The 20,632-nt window shown below is 39.5% G+C and overlaps 1 protein-coding gene across 2 annotated transcripts in view; it reads left to right on the top strand.

Moving 5' to 3' along the window:
* Positions 1-20,632, top strand: part of REC114 (REC114 meiotic recombination protein) — a 106,032-nt gene that overhangs the window by 79,901 nt on the left and 5,499 nt on the right. Inside the window, exons 3-4 of one of the 2 annotated variants that reach the window (XM_047863363.1) lie at positions 9,161-9,244; positions 17,405-17,617. In XM_047863363.1, coding sequence (XP_047719319.1) covers positions 9,161-9,244; positions 17,405-17,617 — 297 coding nt within the window. The remainder of the gene's footprint in view (positions 1-9,160; positions 9,245-17,404; positions 17,618-20,632) is intronic. The other variant, XM_047863364.1, reaches the window with a different exon arrangement.

Below are 20,632 nucleotides of genomic sequence, written 5' to 3'. Positions count from 1 at the left end.
CTCTGATGAACATGGATGCAAAAATCCTCAACAAAATATTAGGAAACTGAACCCAACAGTACATTAAAAAAAAATTACTTGCCGCAGTCAAGTGGGATTTATTCCCAGGATGCAAGAGTGGTTCAATATTCACAAATCAATCAACATGATACATCATGTTAATAAGAGGATAAAAGCCATATGATCGTTTCAGCAGATTCAGAAAAAGCATTTGACAAAGTATAACATCCATTCATGATAAAAGCTCTCAACAAAGTAGGTTTAGAGGGAACATACCTCCACATAATAAAGGCCATCTATGAAAAACCCACAATTAACATCATACTCAATGGTGAAAAACTGAGAGCTTTGCCCCTAAGGTTAGGAACAAGAAGACAAGGATGCACACTGTCAATATTTTTATTCAACATAGTACTGGAAGTCCTAGCCACAGCAGTCAGACAAGAAAAAGCAATAAAAAGCATCCACATTGGTAAGGATGAAGTAAATGTATCACTATTTGCAGATGACATGACACTATAGATAGATAGATAGATAGATAACCCTAAAGACTCCTCCAAAAAACCTACTAGAACTGATAAATGAACTCAGTAAGGATGCAGGATACAAAATTAATATACATAAATCCATTGTATTTCTAGACACTAATAATGAAACAGCAGAAAGAGAAACTAAGAAAACAATCTCATTTGTAATTGCACCAAAAATAATAAACTACCCAGGAATAAACTTTAACCAAGGAGGTGAAAGACTTGTACTCTGAAAACTATAAAACATTGGTGAAAGATACTGAAGATGACACAGACAAATGGGAAGACATTCCATGCTCATGGATTCAGAGAACAAATACTGTTAAAATGTCAAAGCAATCTACAGATTTAATGCAATCTCTATCAAAATACCAACAGCATTTTTCACGTAACTAGGAAGTAATCCTAATTTGTATGGAACCACAAAAGGCCTTGAATAACCAAAGCAATCTTGAACAAGGACAAAGCTGGAGGTATCACAATCCCAGATTTCATGGTACAGTACAAAGCTATAGTAATCAAAATAGTATAGTACTGGCACAAAAATAGACACATAGATCATTGGAACAGAATAGAAAGCCCAAAAATAAACCCATGCTTTTATGGTCAGTTAATCTAGGACAAAGGAGGCAAGAATATGCATTGGGAAAAAAATCAGCTTCAATAAATGGTGCTGGGAAAACTAGACAGCTACATGCAAAAGAGTGTAACTGGACAACTTTCTTATACCATACAGAAAAATAAACTCAAAATGGATTAAAGACCTAAATGAGAGACCTGAAACCATAAAAATCCTAGAAGAGAGAAAAGGCAATAATTTATCTGACATTGGCCATAACAACATTTTTCTGCATGTGCCTCCTTTGGCCAGAGAAACAAAAGCAAAATGAAACTATTGGGACTACATCAAAACAAAAAGCTTCTGCACAGCAAAGAAAACAGTCAACAAAACTAAAAGGCAACCTATGGAATAGGGGAAGATATTTGCAAAGACATATCTGATAAGAGGTTAGAATCCAAAATGTATAAGGAACGTGTACAGCTCAATACCAACTCCCCCCCCCCCCAAATAATCCAATTTAAAAATGGGTAGAAGGCAGGAACAGACATTTTTCCAAAGAAGACACAGATGGCCAATAGACACATGAAAAGATGCTCAGCATTACTCATCATTAGGGAAATGCAAATCAAAACTACAGTGAAGTATCACCGCACACCTATCAGAATAGCTAAAATCAAAAACAAAAGAAAAACAAAAAAGGATATGGACAAAAAGGAACCCTGGTTCAGTGTTGGTGGGAATGCAAACTGGTGCAGCCACTGTGAAAAATAGTATGGAGATTTCTCAAAAAATTAAAAATATAAGACCCAGTAATTCCTCTACTGGGTATTTACCCAAAGAATATGAAAACAGTAATTTGAAGGGATATGTGCACCCCTATGTTTATTGTGGCTTTACAATAGCCAAGTTATGGAAGCAGCCCAAGTGTCCATCAATAAGTGAGTGGATAAAGAAGTGGTATATATATACACAATGGTATATTTCTCAGCCACATAAAAGAATGAGATCTTCCTATTTGCAACAACATGGATGGACCCGCAGAATATTATGCTAAGTGAAATAAGACAAAGACAAAAACCAAATGATTTCACTCATGTGAAATTTAAGAAACAAACTAATGAACAAAGAAAGAAAAGACAAAAACACAGACTGTTAAATACGGAGAACAAGCAGATGGCTGCCAACGGGGAGATGGGGGGATGCAAATAGTTGAAGAGGATTAAGAGTACCCTCATCTTGATAGTCGCTGAGTAATGTACAGAATTGTTGAATCATATTGTATACCTGAAACCAATGTAGCATGGTATGTTAATTATACTTGAATTAAAAATTATTTTTTAATGTTTGTTTATTTTTGAGAGAGAGAGAGAGAGAGCGCGAGTGGGGCAAGGGGCAGAGAGAGAGGGAGACACAGACTCTGAAGCAGGCTCCAGGCTCTGAGCTGTCAGCAGGCTCAAACTCATGGACTGTGAGATCATGACCTGAGCTGAAGTCAGATGCTTAACCGACTGAGCCTCCCAGGTGCCCCAAATTAAAAAATAATTTAAAATTGTAATCCTCAAACCAGATGTTTTTTATCTTTTCCCTTTTATTAGCTTAATAAGTAATTGGTTATGATTATTGAAAAATTAATTTTTATTTAAAAATTTTTTTTAATGTTTTTATTTATTTTTGAGACAGAGAGAGGCAGAGCATGAGCAAGGGAGGGGCAGAGAGAGAGGGAGACACAGAATCCGAAGGAGGCCCCAGGCTCTGAGCTGTCAGCACAGAGCCTGAGGTGGGGCTCGAACTCACAGACCGTGAGATCATGACCTGAGCCAAAGTCAGATGCTTAACCGACTGAGCCACCCAGGTGTCCCGAAAAATTAATTTAAAAAAAAATTTTTTTTAACGTTTATTTATTTTTGAGACAGAGACAGAGCATGAACGGGGGAGGGGCAGAGAGAGAGGGAGACACAGAATCGGAAGCAGGCTCCAGGCTCTGAGCCATCAGCCCAGAGCCCGACGCGGGGCTCGAACCCGCGGACCGCGAGATCGTGACCTGAGCTGAAGTTGGACACTTAACCGACTGAGACACCCAGGTGCCCCCCGAGAAACTAATTTTTAAAGATCCCAGTTCTTTTTCTTGCTTCTCTGTGCACATTGTCATCTTCATATTTTGTAGCGGCTCTTGTATCATGGATATTTTTTTCCTATCTTCAATGTAACTTGAACCTCACAGACCTTGAGCTCCAGGCAAAGTGAGTCAGAAACACAACTCTGAAATTTAAGACAGGATCTAGTTTTTAAATACATCACCTGGCACCTAAACACCTCACATTCATCAAGAAGCCCTTTGGGTATTCTGGGGTTAAGGACTAGGTAGGTTGTCTAATGGTTAGTCATCGAGTTATTTTTGTAACCATATTCTCCTCTGCTGTTTTCCTCTGAATCAGAGTATTTGTAGCAGGTGTGAGCATTTTTTAATTGTTACTTCCATAAAAGTAAAATGCTGTTCCTTCACAGCACTTATGATCATATCTGGCATGGTTTGAAAGCTAATTTACTTAGCTAAATGCGACGACCCCCATGATGCCCTCATGGCTTGCCTGCTCAGACCTGGGAGGAAACTAGTTCAGTAATAGAATCAACAGCAAGGGAAACAGTTTAGTCAGGGTGAAGGTGTAGGTTCCCACCCTCCCCCGCCCCCCGCCATCATTCTTGGATATCACATTGTCTACCTCTGACCTCTCCATTAATTAGTTCCTTTTTACTTTCTTTTGATTGGCTTCCTTTCTGGTAACTGTTAATTATTTATGGTAATGGAGGCCAAGGAGAAGGTGGATAACTAAAATCTAGAAATGAACTTTGTCATTTATAATACTTGAAAATCAAAGTTTGCGGTTCTGTTTATATATACAAAAGTGTGGTATGGTGCCCCTTGGAATCATGTGGCTTTGTGCCACTGCAGAGAGACTGTGCTGGAGCTGGACAGCAGGAGGGAATAGGCTACAGGATGATCAAAGGACATGGCGGGGGTGAGGGGGCCAGAGATTGGCACTCCTTTTTTAATTCAATAGACACGCTTTTTTAATTCAATAGACACGCAAGATACAAAGATGAATGAAACAATTCTTGGTCTCATGGAGTTTGCAATAAAGTGGGATCTAGAAGGAGAGTGAGGTAGAGTGGCACATACACAGACCTAGTAGCATCTAGTCCCACCTGCTGAATTCAGTGCAGACTTCATAGCCCTTATTTTCACTCCATCCCTGTGCATCACCTGACACTGTCGATCATTCTCTATTTGAAAGTCTTATTCCCTTTAGCTTCTGCATGCCTCTATCTTAGACATGACTTCTTAGTTTTGGCTCTATTCTTTCGTCGGTGGTAAATTTTGCATTTCCTAGAGTACTCCTCTCTTTTTCCCCCTCTTACCCTATGCTATTAATTCCTAACCATTTTCCACCACCCAGCACTTCAAAGGGATATGGCAGACTCTCATCAGGTAGCAGTGGCTTCTTATGGCAGTGGTTTTTGACCAGGTGATGGAACAGTATCCTGAGCACCAGGAGGAGCAGCTCCCTGGGTGATTCTGATGCATTCTCCCCTGCCCTTAGGCAGCTTCTGTGTCTTTTTAACCTATAGCACAGTAGCCAGCCGTAGTAGAGCTCAGTGATGGTGAGTCTTTAGTAGCAGCTGGTACAGTGTGCTGTAGGTGCACAGAGCAGGTTTACTTAACTATCTGAGAAAGTCAGGAGAGGCTGCATACAGGAGCTATCAGTTGAGCTAAACTGAATTTATCAGATGGATAAGCCTTAAAGGAGATTCAAAGAGGTGGATTTTCAGAGACAGGGAGATGCATTATTAAAATCTAGGAATATATGAATGGCAAGTGGTTAGGTACACAGGCTTCTTTATTAAAGCCCAAAACATTAGGATGAAAAAGCACTTTTTGAATCTTCAACAAGATTGGTATGAGTCAAATAAAAGTAAGATGTTCTGCATCATTGGACAGGTAATAAATGTATGGGCTTCATTGTTCCCAAGAAATACTGGCATGAAATATTCTGTTAATTTTAAGAAAGAGCTTCATTCTTTCATTCACTGAAAACTCGCTGAAGCATCTTCCAGTGTCAAACACTATTATGGGTGGTATGTATCCAGTAGTGAGCAAAAAACAAATATAGCCCCTGCCTGCATGGGGCTTACAATGAGGGAAAAAATAGACATAAAGCAAATAATCACTACAGACACACCAACTGTGATCAGTGCTGTGTGTGCTATGAGAAAGTCTTAACAGCATGACCCAAGTGAGGTTAGGGATGAAATGAATAATGATTGGAGGTTAATTAGAAAAAAACATCAGGGGGAGAGGCAGAGAGAAGACATATACAAAGTTCTAAGGCAAATGGTTTGGACAGGTTTTATGAAGGGCTCTAACATGGCTCGAATGAGAGACACTGTCAGGGAGGAGACACCACTTTTCCCCACATGGCCACTGCACAGAGTCCTAAGTGGAGCGGCAACTGGGGTGGATCCAGTACCATTTGCTAAACATTGTGCTAGTTGCTGGGATCTCAAGGGGGTAATGAGACACATTCTAGAACCTGCCTTGCCTGCTCAGAGATTCCTCCTCAGTCTATGAAATGTAACCACTTATGAGGTAAGTACAAGATCCTTTGAGAGCACAGAATTCTGAGGTCAGCCAACTTAGTCTCGGGGAATTGTGGAGATAAAGCTGCATTTTCAAAAATCAATGAAAAAGGAAGCCATTTCAGAAGAGAGCTGTACAACAAAATCCAGGTGTGAGGAGCATGGCGCATTTGCAGAACTTCAGGGAGCTTTGTATGGGCTCCGGTACAGCGTTTAGATGAGAATTGAAGGAAATAATCACACATGAAAGGCAGAAGCCAAATGTTAGAAATTTACATGCACTGAGGAATTTGAACTCTATCTGGCAGGTGCTTCTTGCAAGTGGTGAGGGAGGGGATGATGAGGCGGTGGCATCGAAAGGGAATGACTTCATCTGATGCTTGTTTTACAAATTACTATTCTGGCAGTAGCACAAATAGATGGAGAAACTAGGCCTGGACCTAATTTCTAGGGGACCAGGGGATCTGGGGACCAGATCCAAGGATCGTGTGGCAATTCTGGGGACAACTGGTGGTGGCCTGCTGCAGCAGTGGCAGTGTACGTGGGGAGAATGGTGGGTGAGGAAGCTGTTTGGGGGTAGGATCTTGGAGGACTTCTTGGTGTTGAGGGAGGAGTGAGGAAAGGAGGAGTCAAGCATGATGCCCAGTGATCATTTGGGTGACAGGCAGGTGTGCATGATGCCATTTACTAAGGCAACACCGTGTAGGAATGGCAATGTGTGCAGAGGACAACTGTCGAGATCCAGCTGGACAAGCTTACATGGAGAGATCTGTGGAGCAGTCCAGTGAAAATGTCCCTTAGAGCCCAAACTGCACTAGAGACAGGAACAGGTGAGATCAGGGCAGGGCCAAGAGCTGTTCATTTCTTTTTCTTTTTTTTTTTTTTAATCAGCTTTTCATTCTAGAATAGTTTGGGATTTACAGAAAAGTTATAAAAATCGTACAGAGTTCCCATGGATTTATCATTTCTTTAGGTCTTCTACCTCTTCCTTGAGTTTTTGCCGTATTGGAATGGGTGTCCTTGTTTTCACAGATATTCCCACATAAATGCTGAACAGGCTTATGTAGTTCAAAACACAAAGCAATATAAAAAGACATAGAGTAGGGGCACCTGGGTGGCTCAGTCAGTTGAGCGCCCAACTTCGGCTTAAGGTCATGAACTCACAGTTTGTGAGTTTCAGCCCCATATCGGGCTCACTGCTGTCAGCCTGTCAGTGCAGAACCTGCTTCAGAGCCTCTGTCCCATTCTCTCTGCCCCTCCACCACTTGCACTTTCCCAAAATATAAATATTTTTTCAAAAAAAGACATAGAGTAAAAAATCTTACTCCAACCCCTGCCCCCATCTGCACTGGTTACTCCCACTCTGTACAGATAGCTTTTTTTCTTAGTCTATACTAATCCTTCCAGTTTCTTTTTAATGTAAATATAAGCAAGTAATAAGAATATACTTTGTTTCCTCATTTTCTTATCAAAATGTACTATATTGTGGACACTGTTCTGTCACTTGCTTTTTGCTGAACAATATAGCTTAGAGATTGGTACGTATCATAGAACTACACTGTCTGAGAAAGCAGCAACAGACTGGCCATAAGTGGCTACTGAACACTCGAAATGTGAAATGAAAACCAGAATTTAAATTTAAATTTAGATTTTAAAATGGAAGCAGTGTAAATTATTTTCCCATTAAACATTATTTTGGTAGAATGACCTTTCACTTCAGCCATCAAAAATGCAGTATCCAAATTAAGATGTGGTGTTAAGTGTAAAACACACTGGGTTTCAGAGACTTAGTTTCATTTTTTTTACACTGCCATAATGTTTTACAGTGTTTACATGTTGACATGTTTTGACATATTAAGTTAATTAAAATATTAAAATTTTACCAACTTCTTATAAAATGTGGCTATTAGAAAATGTAAAATTACATATGTGGCTCAAATTATATTTCTACTGAACAGCACTGATATAGAGCATTATTTTTGTACAGTTGTATAGTATTCTGTTGTAGAGTACCATATTGAACCAGCCCACTGTTGATGTATACTTGAATTGCTTCCAGTCTTGTACTGTTAGAAATGCAGAAATGCTTAACCTTGTCCATGCATCACTTCCCATGTGTGCAGATTGATCTGTGAAATGAATTCCCAGGATTGGAGTTGCTGGGTTAGAGAGTACTGTGTTGGTAATCCTGATATTGCCAAATCATCCTCCATAAGAGTTGTACCAGTTTGCACTTTCCACCAACAATGTGTGTGAGTGCCAGGGTCTTTGTATACTGCTGTTTTACACTACAGTATCTACATGTTTAGGATCTGATAGTGAACACATTTCTTTTTGCTAATTCTGAGTTTTAAGAAATCACAGATGGTTTGCCTTTTTTCACTAAAAAAATAAAAGCTACTAACTAATGATGAAACTCTTAGAATCAGCATGTTTTTTTTTTTTCTTTTTCAAATGAAAATGCCAAGGAATTAACACACAGTTTTCCCGGGCTCTCCATTTCTCTGGAAGTTGTGGTTCCACCAGATACAGATTTAGGAAGAGAGACTCTATGAGGGTTCATTATTTATAAGGGACATTTTCTTTTGTTTTCTAAAAGTAGGAGTTTTCTCAGATTCTTCCAGCAGCCTTCCCTGGCTCTGGTGGATTAACACTACAAGGTAGACAGGCAGTGTAGGCAGGATTTGTATACTGCTAGATTTTCAGTTCCCTGGATTAGTATTAGTGGAGCCTAACACATTCTAACTTGATAGGCTTCTTAACTGAGGAAATCCACTGACATAATTGGAGCTTATGAGTGACCATAATGGTTAAATAATCAATTGTTTGCTGTTAATAAGCTGCAGAAAAAGTTCATCTTTCTACCATAAAGATCTAACTGCCATCTCTCTTTTGAGACTAGTGTGCCCTCTACTGCCCTCTTTGCCTTTTCTTCTTTCAGATTGAAATGAAGAACTAGACATTCAGCATCCAAAAACAAGTTGCTTCGATTTTTCCATTTGTAGGAATCGGAAAATGAGATTCTCATGAAGAGAACTCTGTGTAGTTAGACGTGTCAGATAAGTTAATAAATTCTTATAATGGAAATCCTCTTTACTTACACGGATGTATCGAATTACCAACATATTGGCAAATCCTAGAAATGTATTTTATAGCAAATATGACTATGGACATTAACTATCTTTAATATTTTATTGATTTTCAGTATGTAAAGTTTAAGCAAAGCTGAGACTGTTACTGTTGATCAGGCAGGAAGAGCCTTAGGACTTACTGGAATGGTCATCCTTGGCAACGGGTGATGTTGAGTCATTTCTACTCTGCTTAATCTAAGAATCAGTCTACAACTTTCCAATGGGAAGCAGCTGCACCATAGCTATTCTCCATGTCCCTTTTTGCTTCTTACAGCTAATTGTGCTTAATTATTTTGTTTCAGGAAGGGTTTTCACTCATTGGTAGCAAGAACTGGTTGAAGATTGTGAGACGCATGGATTGTCTGTTGTTTGGAACAACGATAAAGGCAAGATACTGTGTAGCCAACTATTTTTAAGCAAATGATCGTACCCTTGTCATCTTCTAACTATGCGTGGGGGTGGAGTGAGTGCGGGAGCTTCTGTTTGCAGGGGAAATGGTCCTGGGAAGAATATGTATGTTTAAGAAAGGTTTGTCTTGGGAACATAACATGAAACAAGGTGTGTAGAGAGGCAGAAGCCTAGTTAGGAAGAGGGTGTTTCTGAAGAGCCAGGGCTTTGATTGATCTGTCGACGCCTGTCTGACAGAGCCGTGCAACCATTCTCCAGTCCCCAGGCACAAACTGCGAGGATGTGGGGTACATCATTGTTTGTCTTACTATTTTCGAATGCTTTACTGTGTCTTTTCATTTTCCCTTTGCAATATTCAAAAATTTCCCTTTTACTTGCTTCCTAGCTGCATTAAACATAAAGAATGATCCTCATCAGAGAAACATACAATACAGACTAATATATCACCTGGATTATTTTCTTTCAGAAATAACTGTAAAAAAAAACAGTCTGTTAACATTCACCCAGTAGATAATATTGAAATTTAGGTGAAAGCTCCTAATTTTTCATGGGCTCATAGACTGAGAGTTGGAAGAGCATCTAATAGAGCACCTAATAGAAGGGTCTTAGCCTGGGGTTCACAGACCCTCCAAAGGGTCCTTAAAGAATTCAGGAGACCATGAACTGCGTAGATATTCACTGACACCTAACTGAGACGTATCATTTCCTTCAGCTATGAATGTAGGCATCAGAGCCCAGTCGTATTAGACCTTTGCCCCAGTAGAAATCAGCTACTTTCATGCCGCATCACAGGTATCTTCAGTGTCAGGCTCATCACTGCCTCAGAATTATGGTGGTGATTAGTCCCTCTGCTAGAGCTTTTTAGTCATGTGTTAAGCATATGTATTGTTAATTCACAAATTAGTGTTTTAATATTGTAGTAAACTACTTCAGTATAATTGGTTTCCTTTATAATCCAATGTATTTTATGTGATTAAAAACATTGTTTTGACCAGGGGCGAGGGGGGTGCTGGGGTGGGGAGAGCTGGGTGGCTCAGTCGGTTGAGTGTCTGACTCTTGGTTTCGGCTCAGGTCTTGATCTCACACTTTGTGGGTTCAAGCCCTACACTGGGCTGCAATGGCAGGCTCTGCTCTCTCAAAATAAATAAATAAACTTTATTAAAACACACACATACACATTGTTTTGAGAAGCAATTCACTGGCTTCACCAGATTGCCAAAGGGGTCTGGAGCACATACTCAAGAGCCCCTCTTTTCATTTATGTATGAGGGCACAGAATTCAACTTATGCCAACAGTCAAGGTTGTAACTGGCTGTCAGAGAACTGGGCCACCGACTTATCTTCTGACTCCCAGCCTGGGACTGTCATGCCAGAACAACATGAGTTTGAACTCGCAGGTTTGAACTTGTGGATTTTTTTTTTTCTGATAAATAAGTGTATTTTCCTTATGATTTTCTTAACAGTTTCTTTTCTCTAGCTTACTTCATTCTAAGAATACAGTATATACACATGTAACATATAAAATGTGTTAATTGACTGTTTATGTTATCAGTAAGCTTCCTGTTAATAGTAGGCTATTAGTAGCTAAGTTCTGGGGGTGTCACAAGTTCTACTCGGAATTTCAGCACTCCTCACTCCCACATTGCAAGAGTCAACTGTATATGTCTTTCTAAAAGTTACACCGTGCCATATGTCTGATATGTGAGTTCTAATTTTTTCCTGATATATACTATTACAATTTTTAACTATAAAGGGTAAAATAAAAACCAACCATAATTTTGACCACTGAAAAATAATCATTATTAACATTTTAAAGTTGCTATGTGGCAGGTATATTATGTCAAGATAGCATTCAGATGCACATGACAGAAAAATCCAGACATAGTGGCCCCCAAAATTAGGGGTGTATTTTTTTTTCACTAAATAACAGAAATAGGGAGGTGGTAGCTTTGGCTCAGCAATTTCACAGTGCCAAGGTCAACATCTTAGCAATTCCTTGGCCTCTCCCTCACATTTGCAAAGTGGTTGCTATAGCTCTATTGAATGTCTATTGAGGGAAAACCAGCTTCATCTGTCCCTTTCATAAGGAAAGCATAAACTTTCTATGAGGCTTCCACCTTGCACAACCCCTAGAATATGCCTACTTATGTCTCATGGACCAGACAATGTAATGTGGCCAATTCCAATCTGCTAATATTAGCAAAATGAGTGCTTGGCTTTTCCAGCCTCTTGTATGTATCAGCTCATGGCAATGAACCCTGTGTCTGCTGTATAGATAATTTATAAACTTGGGATTGTAGTATACAGAGTACTTTGTATCCTGCCCTCTTGTCATGTAACATTATGTCAGGAATATTATACCAAGTCATTTCTTAGTCTTTGAAAATGTGATTGTTTGTGGCTACCTAGCATTTTATTGTTTGGATGCAACATAATTCAGTTAACTAATCCCCACGTTTCCACTATTATAAAAATGTTTTGATTTTCATAAGGATTTATTTGCAGGGCTCTTGAGACAGAAGCCTAGAATATATATTTATCTTGTACATTTGCCCTCTCTGTAGGTTGTTTCTGTTTCTACAGAACTAGTGGTATGTGAGAATGCTCATTTATCCAAATTCTAATAGGGCGTATCATTTAAATTTTGGCACAGTTCATGATCTCATGGTTCATGAGATCAAGCCCTATGTCAGACTCCATGCTGAGAGCGTGGAGCCTGCTTGGGATTCTCTCTCCTTCTCTCTCTGCTCTTCCCTACTCACTCCACACCCGCCCACTCACACACTCTCTCTCCCCAAAGTAAATAACTATTGGGGCGTCTGGGTGGCTCGGTTAAACGTCTGACTCTTGATTTTGGCTCAGGTCATGATTTCACAGTTCTTGAGTCCAAGCCCCACATCAGGCTCTGTGCTGACAGCATGGAGCCCGCTTGAGATTCTCTGTCTCCCTCTCTCTCTGCCCCTCCCCTGCTCATGCACACTTCTGCTTTCTCTAAAATAAATAAACATTAAAAATATTAAAAATAACTTTTTAAAAAGCTAGCTTCCAATCTGATTGGCAAAAATGAACATCTTCCTTTAATTTGCATTTCTTTGATAACAAATGAGAATGAACATTTTTTGTGTCTTTGTTAGCCATCTATATTTCTTCTTTGAATCACTTACTGGCTAGTTTTGACTTACTTTCCTCTTCAAAGTATTTAGACAGAATATGTATAGAGATTACATGTTATATACATGTATAGATTACATGCTATGTAGAAATATGTTTATGTAATTTGTGTAGTTATATGTATTTGTATATATGCCATATATGTAGTTTTTAGAAATATTGCTACATAGTTGTGCCAACTGTTACTGGGAATGATATTCTTTACCCCAAAGTTATTTCTAGCTGCTTATTATTAGATTTTTTCTGAATTGAAATTTAGCTTCCTTACTAAACTTTTATTAACTGATAATTTGTTAATTGTTTTAATTTCTAGGAAAGTGATTTTATAATCTACAATGACAATTATAGTTATTTCCAGTAGTTTATATTTATTACTTTTCTCACCTTACTGAATTATCTAGACCCTTCAGAACATTAATTTTATGGTTATAGTGTCATCTTTGACATCTTCCTGATCTGAATGGGAAGAAGTGTTTAGATGTTAAGAACATTTCTAGGGGCGCCTGGGTGGCTCAGTCGGTTAAGCGTCCGACTTCGGCTCAGGTCACGATCTCGCGGTCCGCGGGTTCGAGCCCCGCGTCGGGCTCTGGGCTGATGGCTCAGAGCCTGGAGCCTGCTTCCGATTCTGTGTTTCCCTCTCTCTCTGCCCCTCCCCCGTTCATGCTGTGTCTCTCTCTGTCTCAAAAATAAATAAACGTTAAAAAAAAAAAATTAAAAAAAAAAAAAAGAACATTTCTAGCTGTTGACTGGATGGATATTCTTTACCATTTAAGGGAAATATTCTTTCAGTTATAGTTTATCTATCAATACTTTTCTCAGGATTACATATTAAATTTTATCAAAAGCTTTTTGACACCTTACCAAGATCTTGTCTTTCTTTTTCCTTTCTATGATGTATTGACTTGATATATTAATATTGAACCAACAGATTCTTATTTTTGCCCTACCTGGAAAAGGATATCTTTGGTGTTCCTTGCCTTGGATAACTTTTAATTAACCAAGTATTATGTAACAAACACCAGTGTTTAAGTTGATAAATGGAAGAAGTATTTTGAAATAAAATTTTTATTCTGTTATCAGCAATTTAGTATAGCTTAAATTCTGTGGATAATAAAAGTTACTTCTTTTCCCTCTGGCTGAAGTAAGTAGATTATATAAGTTCTGCCTACTTGTAAGTTGGGCTTCCTTTTTTTTTGTTAGTAATTCTGATCAAAATGGTCCAGGCCAACCGGCAAAGGGTCAACATGTAATTACCTACCTAAAGGGACTTTGGTTTAAAGGAATAAACATAAACCACTCTCCTCTTTGCCCCCAATAACTCACTGAAGAATGTTCTCATGATTTTGTCTAGCCTAGGCTTTGAGTAATGCCTCTTGGTTTCAGAGTAAAGGATCAAAGAAAAGTGTTGAAGCCCCTTCTCTCATTAAGTCCTTTTTCTATACTCCCCTCTCCCTCCTTTTCTATGGTGGAGGAATTCTCTACCAGTGGTGGGGAAAACTGCTTTGGTTGGGGTCCTAGTGATGGGAGACTATATAGATCTGAGCATTGAATCTAAAACCAGCAGGAAAACCCGGCAAGCTGGTGAGGACTTGTATCTCTGTGGTTCTCCTCCCACGTGGTGTTAACCAGGTGCCTGTCTTCCACGTATGCTGGCACCATATAATACCAGCTGTAGAGCCTGAGGCTTAAGAATCTCCAAAAGGAGATGCTGTTCATGCCCAAGAGTCAGAATTTACTGGGCCAATGCCTTCCAGAAGCTGGAGCCTGACTTTCATGTGAGTACATGAAGAGAAGTGTCAAGAGAGGCGCAAGCCCTTATCCTTAACTTTTGTTTCCTCAAGGCGTCTGTGTGAAGGGAATTTTCTGTTTGTTGTAATAACTTGAAATTAAGTGTTCTAAAATAGGAGAGAACAATCTAACATTACGCCATCACCTAAAATACAGTAATTTTGAGTTAATCTCCTTAGACGATAGACTATATTTAGGCCAGTTCATGGCTGTTGATACATACTTGAAAACTTTTCATTTCACCACAAGAAGCCCTTTCTCACTTAATTATGGCATAAGAATAAATCTGATTAAGATTTTCAACCTAGGAGTCCTTTTTGTTAACCCAGTGACAGTTTTCCATTGTGCCCCACGGCACTGAGGATGTGGGATGGTGATGTAACTCACTGTCACATTTTTCTTGATGTACCTTAGTTTTATCTTGGGTCCACATGCATTGAGGTGATATTTCTGGCTTCAGATGATAAAGCTCAAATTGTACCTGAGAATTTTACAGAAGCAAACACGGAGCCAGGCTTCAGTTAGGCTACTGAACATATAGCCTACCCTGTCATTCTGGGAACTACATTCTAAAGAAACCCTAACTGTCCAGACTCCTTCTTATGCACATTCACATACAGACACCTCTAGGCTTACATGATTGGTCTGAGATTTTTGCCCTGACAATACACTTAATACTCATCTGTTTCTGTATACAGCTTTTCATCCAGCTGAGAGGTACAATTTTTGATGTGATTACTTTTCAAAAGGTTAATTACAAAATCAGCATGGAAATATCTAATATAAAGGTATTTCATATAAAAAAGGTATTTCTTTTTTAATTACTTTTTTAAAAATTTGTTTAATGTTTATTTATTTTTGAGAGAGAGACAGAGCACAAGCAGGGGAGGGGGCAGAGAAAGAGGGAGACACAGAATCCAAAGCACGCTCCAGGCTCTGAGCTGTCAGCACAGAGCCCGATGTGGGGCTTGAACCCATGAACCGTCAGATCATGACCTGAGCTGAAGTCAGATACTCAACCAACTGAGCCACCGAGGCGCCCCTAAAAAAGGTATTTCATATAGATGTCTTCATATAGAGTTTAAAGTAGTGTAAGTAAATTGGAAACAGCTAATTAATTGTAAACAGGAAATCAGGTCAGTTTTATAAAAAACGATGCATAGAGTTACCAAAAATGAAACGTATAGTTGTCTTATCAGTTCTTTTCCCTTCCTCAGGGAAAAATCAGCTTTCAGTTACTCTTGAGAGTCTGGGGATTTATTCATCCAAGAGCAAAATGGCTAAGGAAATGAATAGGCAATACAGAAGAGATACAAATGACCAATATGCAGAAGAAAAATATTCAACCTTATTTGTAATCAAAGAAATGAAATTCTGCAATAAAAATCTATGTTACCCTAGTAGATTTAAAAACATTTAAAAGAGGGGCTCCTGGGATGGCTCAGTTGGTTAAGTGTCCAACTTCAGCTCAGGTCATGATCTCCTGGTTCATGAGTTTGAGCCCCACATTGGGCTCTGTGCTGTCAGGGGGAGCCTGCTTTGGAACCTCTGTCTCCCTCTCTCTGCCCCTGCTCCATGCATGTGTGCACATTTGCCGGTGCTCTCTCTCAAAAATAAACTTAAAAAATTTTTTTTTAATTTAAAAGAATAAGAATCTCCAGTGTTGGAGAGACTCTCAGTGGGAGTAAATTGATACTATCCCGCCCACGGCAGTTTGGCACTACCAAAATACCCAAGACCTTTTGACCAGGCAAATCTGCTTTTAGGCATTTATGCACAGATGTATGTATAAGAATGCCTACCAAAGCTTTGTGGCTTACAATAGGAAAAAGGCTATAGATAAATGTTGGTAGGGGCCAGTTAAATAAAGGAATACCCTTCAGCCATTGAGAGCAATGAACTATACTTCTATTTTATACTTCTTATTAAATAAAAAAATCAGGTTACTAAACAGTAGTATAGTCTACCATATATATATATATATAATATATTAATATTTTATACATTATATATATTCATTGTTGTAGGGGATGATAATGGATTATTTTATACTTAGGAAAAAGACGAAACGAATTAAAAGATAAGATCACCCAACAGTGGCAGTAAGGAGGGGGGCAGGGTCTGTTCTTCTAAACATGACACCTTACCATCCATCACTTAGCCATGCTCAGAGTTTTCTCTAACTTAAATATGTGGCTTTGCCTAATGGCTTTATCTAAAAATGTAAATAGTGCAAATTGGAACTAGGCAAACCAAGGAATTTTTACCTGTGGGAACTTACAGGATTTTGTGAACTCTAGCTAGAAACATTTTCCTGTTAGCAGAGTGATTTATGTGTTTAATAAATGTCACTGTGCTGAGTTAGCATCTGGATTTCTTTACAGAAGAAACTGAACAAAGGCACACGATACATACCATCTGTTTGGTATATATCGACTCCTCTAAACTAGATGGAATATTAGACTAGAAAAACAGGAAACTATTGCTACTAAAATACTGGATTTATCATTGTTACTGTTACAGTTTAGTTCTAGTTTTAAACTTACAAGCCAGTAAGTTTGATGTAGTTGCCAAATTTTTTACAATTCTAACTGCATCTCTCCCACATTTGCTGATTTGCCAAGGGATGGAACTCATACAGTAAATTAAAGGCAAAAGGCAATTTGTGTGGTAGTCTGGCTTCTTTAAGAATAAAGGGCACTACAGATTGCTAATAGGAGCTTCGTTAGCTCTTAGCATCTGCCTGTCCCCTGTTCCCCAGTCTCGTTTGTCAACTTCGCTGGTTTGTTTAGAGTACCATGTACCCAGTTTGCTCTTTTATATACTTAGGTTTAGAAAAATTTTGTTGAGCTAGCACTGATTTTTCACCTAAGGAATTAGAAGCTATGAAATCTTTATTCCAGAGTGAGACAAAACACCGGTATTTTACTGTAGTCAGTAGTGACTTTCCTGGTCTGTATGATACGGGCTTTTCCATTTTTGCTGATGTCAATTCCCTGAAGGAAACAAATTTAGTATGAGCAGCTCCCCAAAGGGGGAAGAAAAGAAATTACTGCCTTTTCTCTATCCACATTAACAATCTAGAGTTACCGCTCCCCGCAAAGGGAAGCACTCACTAGAGGTGCCCACAGTAAATAAAAGTGAGGGCTTCTAGGGGGAACTTTGCATCTGTCCAACAGAACAAGAGCCGCATGTTCCGGGTGCAGTTTAGTGGAGGGTCCAAGGAGCAGGCGCTGGAAAGCTGCTGCAGCTGCGTGCAGAAGCTGGCCCAGTATGTGACCGTCCAGGAGCCTGACAGAGTCAGCCAGGAACTCAGGCCAAGTGCTGGCCTGCTGGGGGCAGGTGAAAGCCAAGGGAAGGATGGTGCACAGCACATCCCACCGCAGCACCAGGTAAGTAGGCCAGTGTGTTGGCTGCATGAGAAACCTAACAAAGTATTGCTTTATGGGGACGAAATCACAGTGGAATGTGTTGAATCTATCCGGTTTGTAGGTTAAAAGATACCTAATGTTGAGTGACATATTTGAAAAAAAAATTTTTTTTAATGTTTATTCATTTTTGAGAGAGACAGAGCACAAGTGGGTACAGGGCAGAGAGAGAGGGAGACACAGAATCTGAAACAGGCTCCAGGCTCTGAGCTGTCAGCACAGAGCCTGACGCGGGGCTCGAACTCCTGAACCGGGAGATCACGACCTGAGCCAAGGTCGGACGCTCAACCGACTGAGCCACCCAGGCACCCCGAGTGACGTATTTTTAAAAATATCTTTAAGTTTGTTTATTTTGAGAGAGAGGGCGCACATGAGCAGCAGAGAGAAGATTGCAAGCAGACCTCACGCCATCAGTGAGCCCAATGTGGGGCTCAAACTCCCAAACCATGAGATCATGACCTGAGTCGAAATCAAGAGTTGGACACCTGACTGAGCCACCCAGGCGCCCCCATAATGTTGACTGACTTGTTTAGATTGAAGATTGATCCTCATTGTAGCTACCTATAATCCTAGACATCAGATTAGCCAGGTGTCCCGGCTGCATTCTGGGTGTCGTCATAGACAGTGGTTCTCAAAGTATGGTCTGTGGACCCTTTCCTGAGACCTTTCTCAAGGGGTCCATAAAGTCACCATTATTTTTATAATACTGAGATGTTATTTGCCCTTTTCACTTTGTCAGTATTTGCATTAATCTGACAAAAGAATTGTGAGCAAAGCTGCTGTCACCTTGGTACCCATCAAGGTAGTGGCCTCAAACTGTGCAGGTGGTGATCAGTCTTCACCAATCACTCGCAGTAAGAACACAGGCAGAGCTGCTGTGCCCTGGGAGGCACGGTGGCTGTTTGGAAGGGAAGTGCCTGAGGGCCTGTGCTGGGCACTGAACCGGCCTTCTTCACGGAACACCGTTAGTACTTGAAAGAACAAGATAGACTAGGGTTATTCATACTTGGGCATTCAGTGGACACTTTCTCAAATGAAGGGAGCCTATCATTTCAGGAAAACAACTAATAGTATTTATCGACAATGATGAAGTAAGCTTTTCAAGGAAAAATTGGACTCTTGGAAAACGTGTATGTATCTGCCACTTGACCTCCACAGCTCCCTAACTCAGAATTCTGACTATTCTGATAGTGCTTTTAACGAACATGAGTGTTTTTCTTTGGATACAATTACGTGACAAGATGTTTCAACATTTTGGAAGATCTGTATAGTCCAGCCAATCAGTATTTTCCAAATGACCAATCCAATGATGCTACAAAATCATGCACGGATAAAAGATCCATTCAAAGTGCAAAACAGACCAGTGGTTTTAATATAACAGAGTGTAACAAGTTAATTGCTATGATTTCAGATTCCATGTATACAGCTAACTTTTAAAAACCAGTGAATTGTTGAGTTTTGGTGTTCTATCAAAGAATATCTATCCACAATTATCCGAAAAGGCTACTGTAAGATACTTCTGCCTTTTCCATCTATGTATCTATGTGAAGCCAGATTTTCTTCATGTACCTCATCCAAAGCAACAGACTGAATGCAGTAGATAGGAGAGTCAAGCCGTCTTCCATTAAGCTAGACATTCCAGAGATTTGCAAAATCATGACATCTTTATTTTAGGAAATAGAGTTACTTTTCATAAACATTTTAAATAACATATATTGGGTTCACTTTTAAATGAATATTTTTAATTTTTGCTTTCACTTTTAACATGTAAATATTAGATATAGCCTAAAAAGCCGCTGTCCGAGGGCCTCAATAGTTTGTCAGATCATAGAAGGAGCTTGTGATCCTAAGTTTGAGAAGCACTGTTACAGAATTTCTCCAGGAAGTACATATTCTCATGCTTCTTTGGCCTAATCCCAAATGCTGTTAGCATAGGCATTTGCCTCTGCTTTTGAGATGAAATTCTAGTTTCAAGTTGGGTTTTTTATTTTCTACTTTGAGAAATGATTTTCCAAACCTGGCTTTCTAGCCTTTCATCCTATAAGGGCCCTTAAACTCAATGGAGCAAGACCATTCATTGTTGCTGTTTTATCACCAAGTTTCTTGTGGTTCATAATTTATCTAGGGGGAAGATAAATTTACATTATTTATCATAAGGTCTTTTTCTTTCAACAAGTGCTGTATGATTTCCTCTTGAATGTGTTCAGTTTGCCAAATAAGATTTCTAGAATTCTTTCCCTCCATTTGTTTGTCTGATCTTTGTGACGATTTCTTCATGCTAAAGCTCCATTTCTTACAAACCCTGGATCTGGTTTCATTTTGCCACATCAGCTCCTGCTATATTAAGAATCCCTTCCCTGCAAATGGGATGGAGTGGTTTATTACAAGGTACTCTATTAGTTTATGATCCTTTGCCCCCTAAGTAGAATGTCTTCTTTTGTAGGTTTCATCGATCGTTATTAGATTCAGATTACGGTACCCAGTGCGTGGAGTGGGACAGGAACCGAATAGGGTGCTAGAATTTGGGAAGTACGTCTGGAATGCCTTATAAAGGCAATGAAGACACGCCAGGCTGGAGCCTAACCAGGCTACACACTTATCTAAATATAAGAAGATAAATTGAGGCTGTAGCATGTAGGAGCAGATGCAGACTGAGGGTTCTGAGCTACAGCAACAAATGGAAGTTCTAGCTCTGATTTCAAAGGCTGGCCCCCAATACCCAGGTAGAAATATCCCCAGAGTGGCTAGAAATGTTTCACATCTTTCCTCGATGCTGTATTCAGGGACTTTGATGATCTGCAGTTGGGGGTTATGCAATGCTGTGCAAAGACCACAGGCTTCAGAATCAAAACGGATCTAGGTTTGAATCCTGGCCCTGCTAGTGGCCGCGTGATTTCGTGAGCCCCTGCACCTCATCTGTAACATGGCAAGACGGAAATGCTGTATATACAGACATAGTACAATGCCTGGCAAACATCT

Source organism: Prionailurus viverrinus, chromosome B3, assembly GCF_022837055.1.
Source record: "Prionailurus viverrinus isolate Anna chromosome B3, UM_Priviv_1.0, whole genome shotgun sequence".
Lineage (NCBI taxonomy): Eukaryota > Metazoa > Chordata > Mammalia > Carnivora > Felidae > Prionailurus > Prionailurus viverrinus.
The sequence above is the reverse complement of the archived record's forward strand: the minus strand, read 5'-3'. Positions and strand labels throughout refer to the sequence as shown.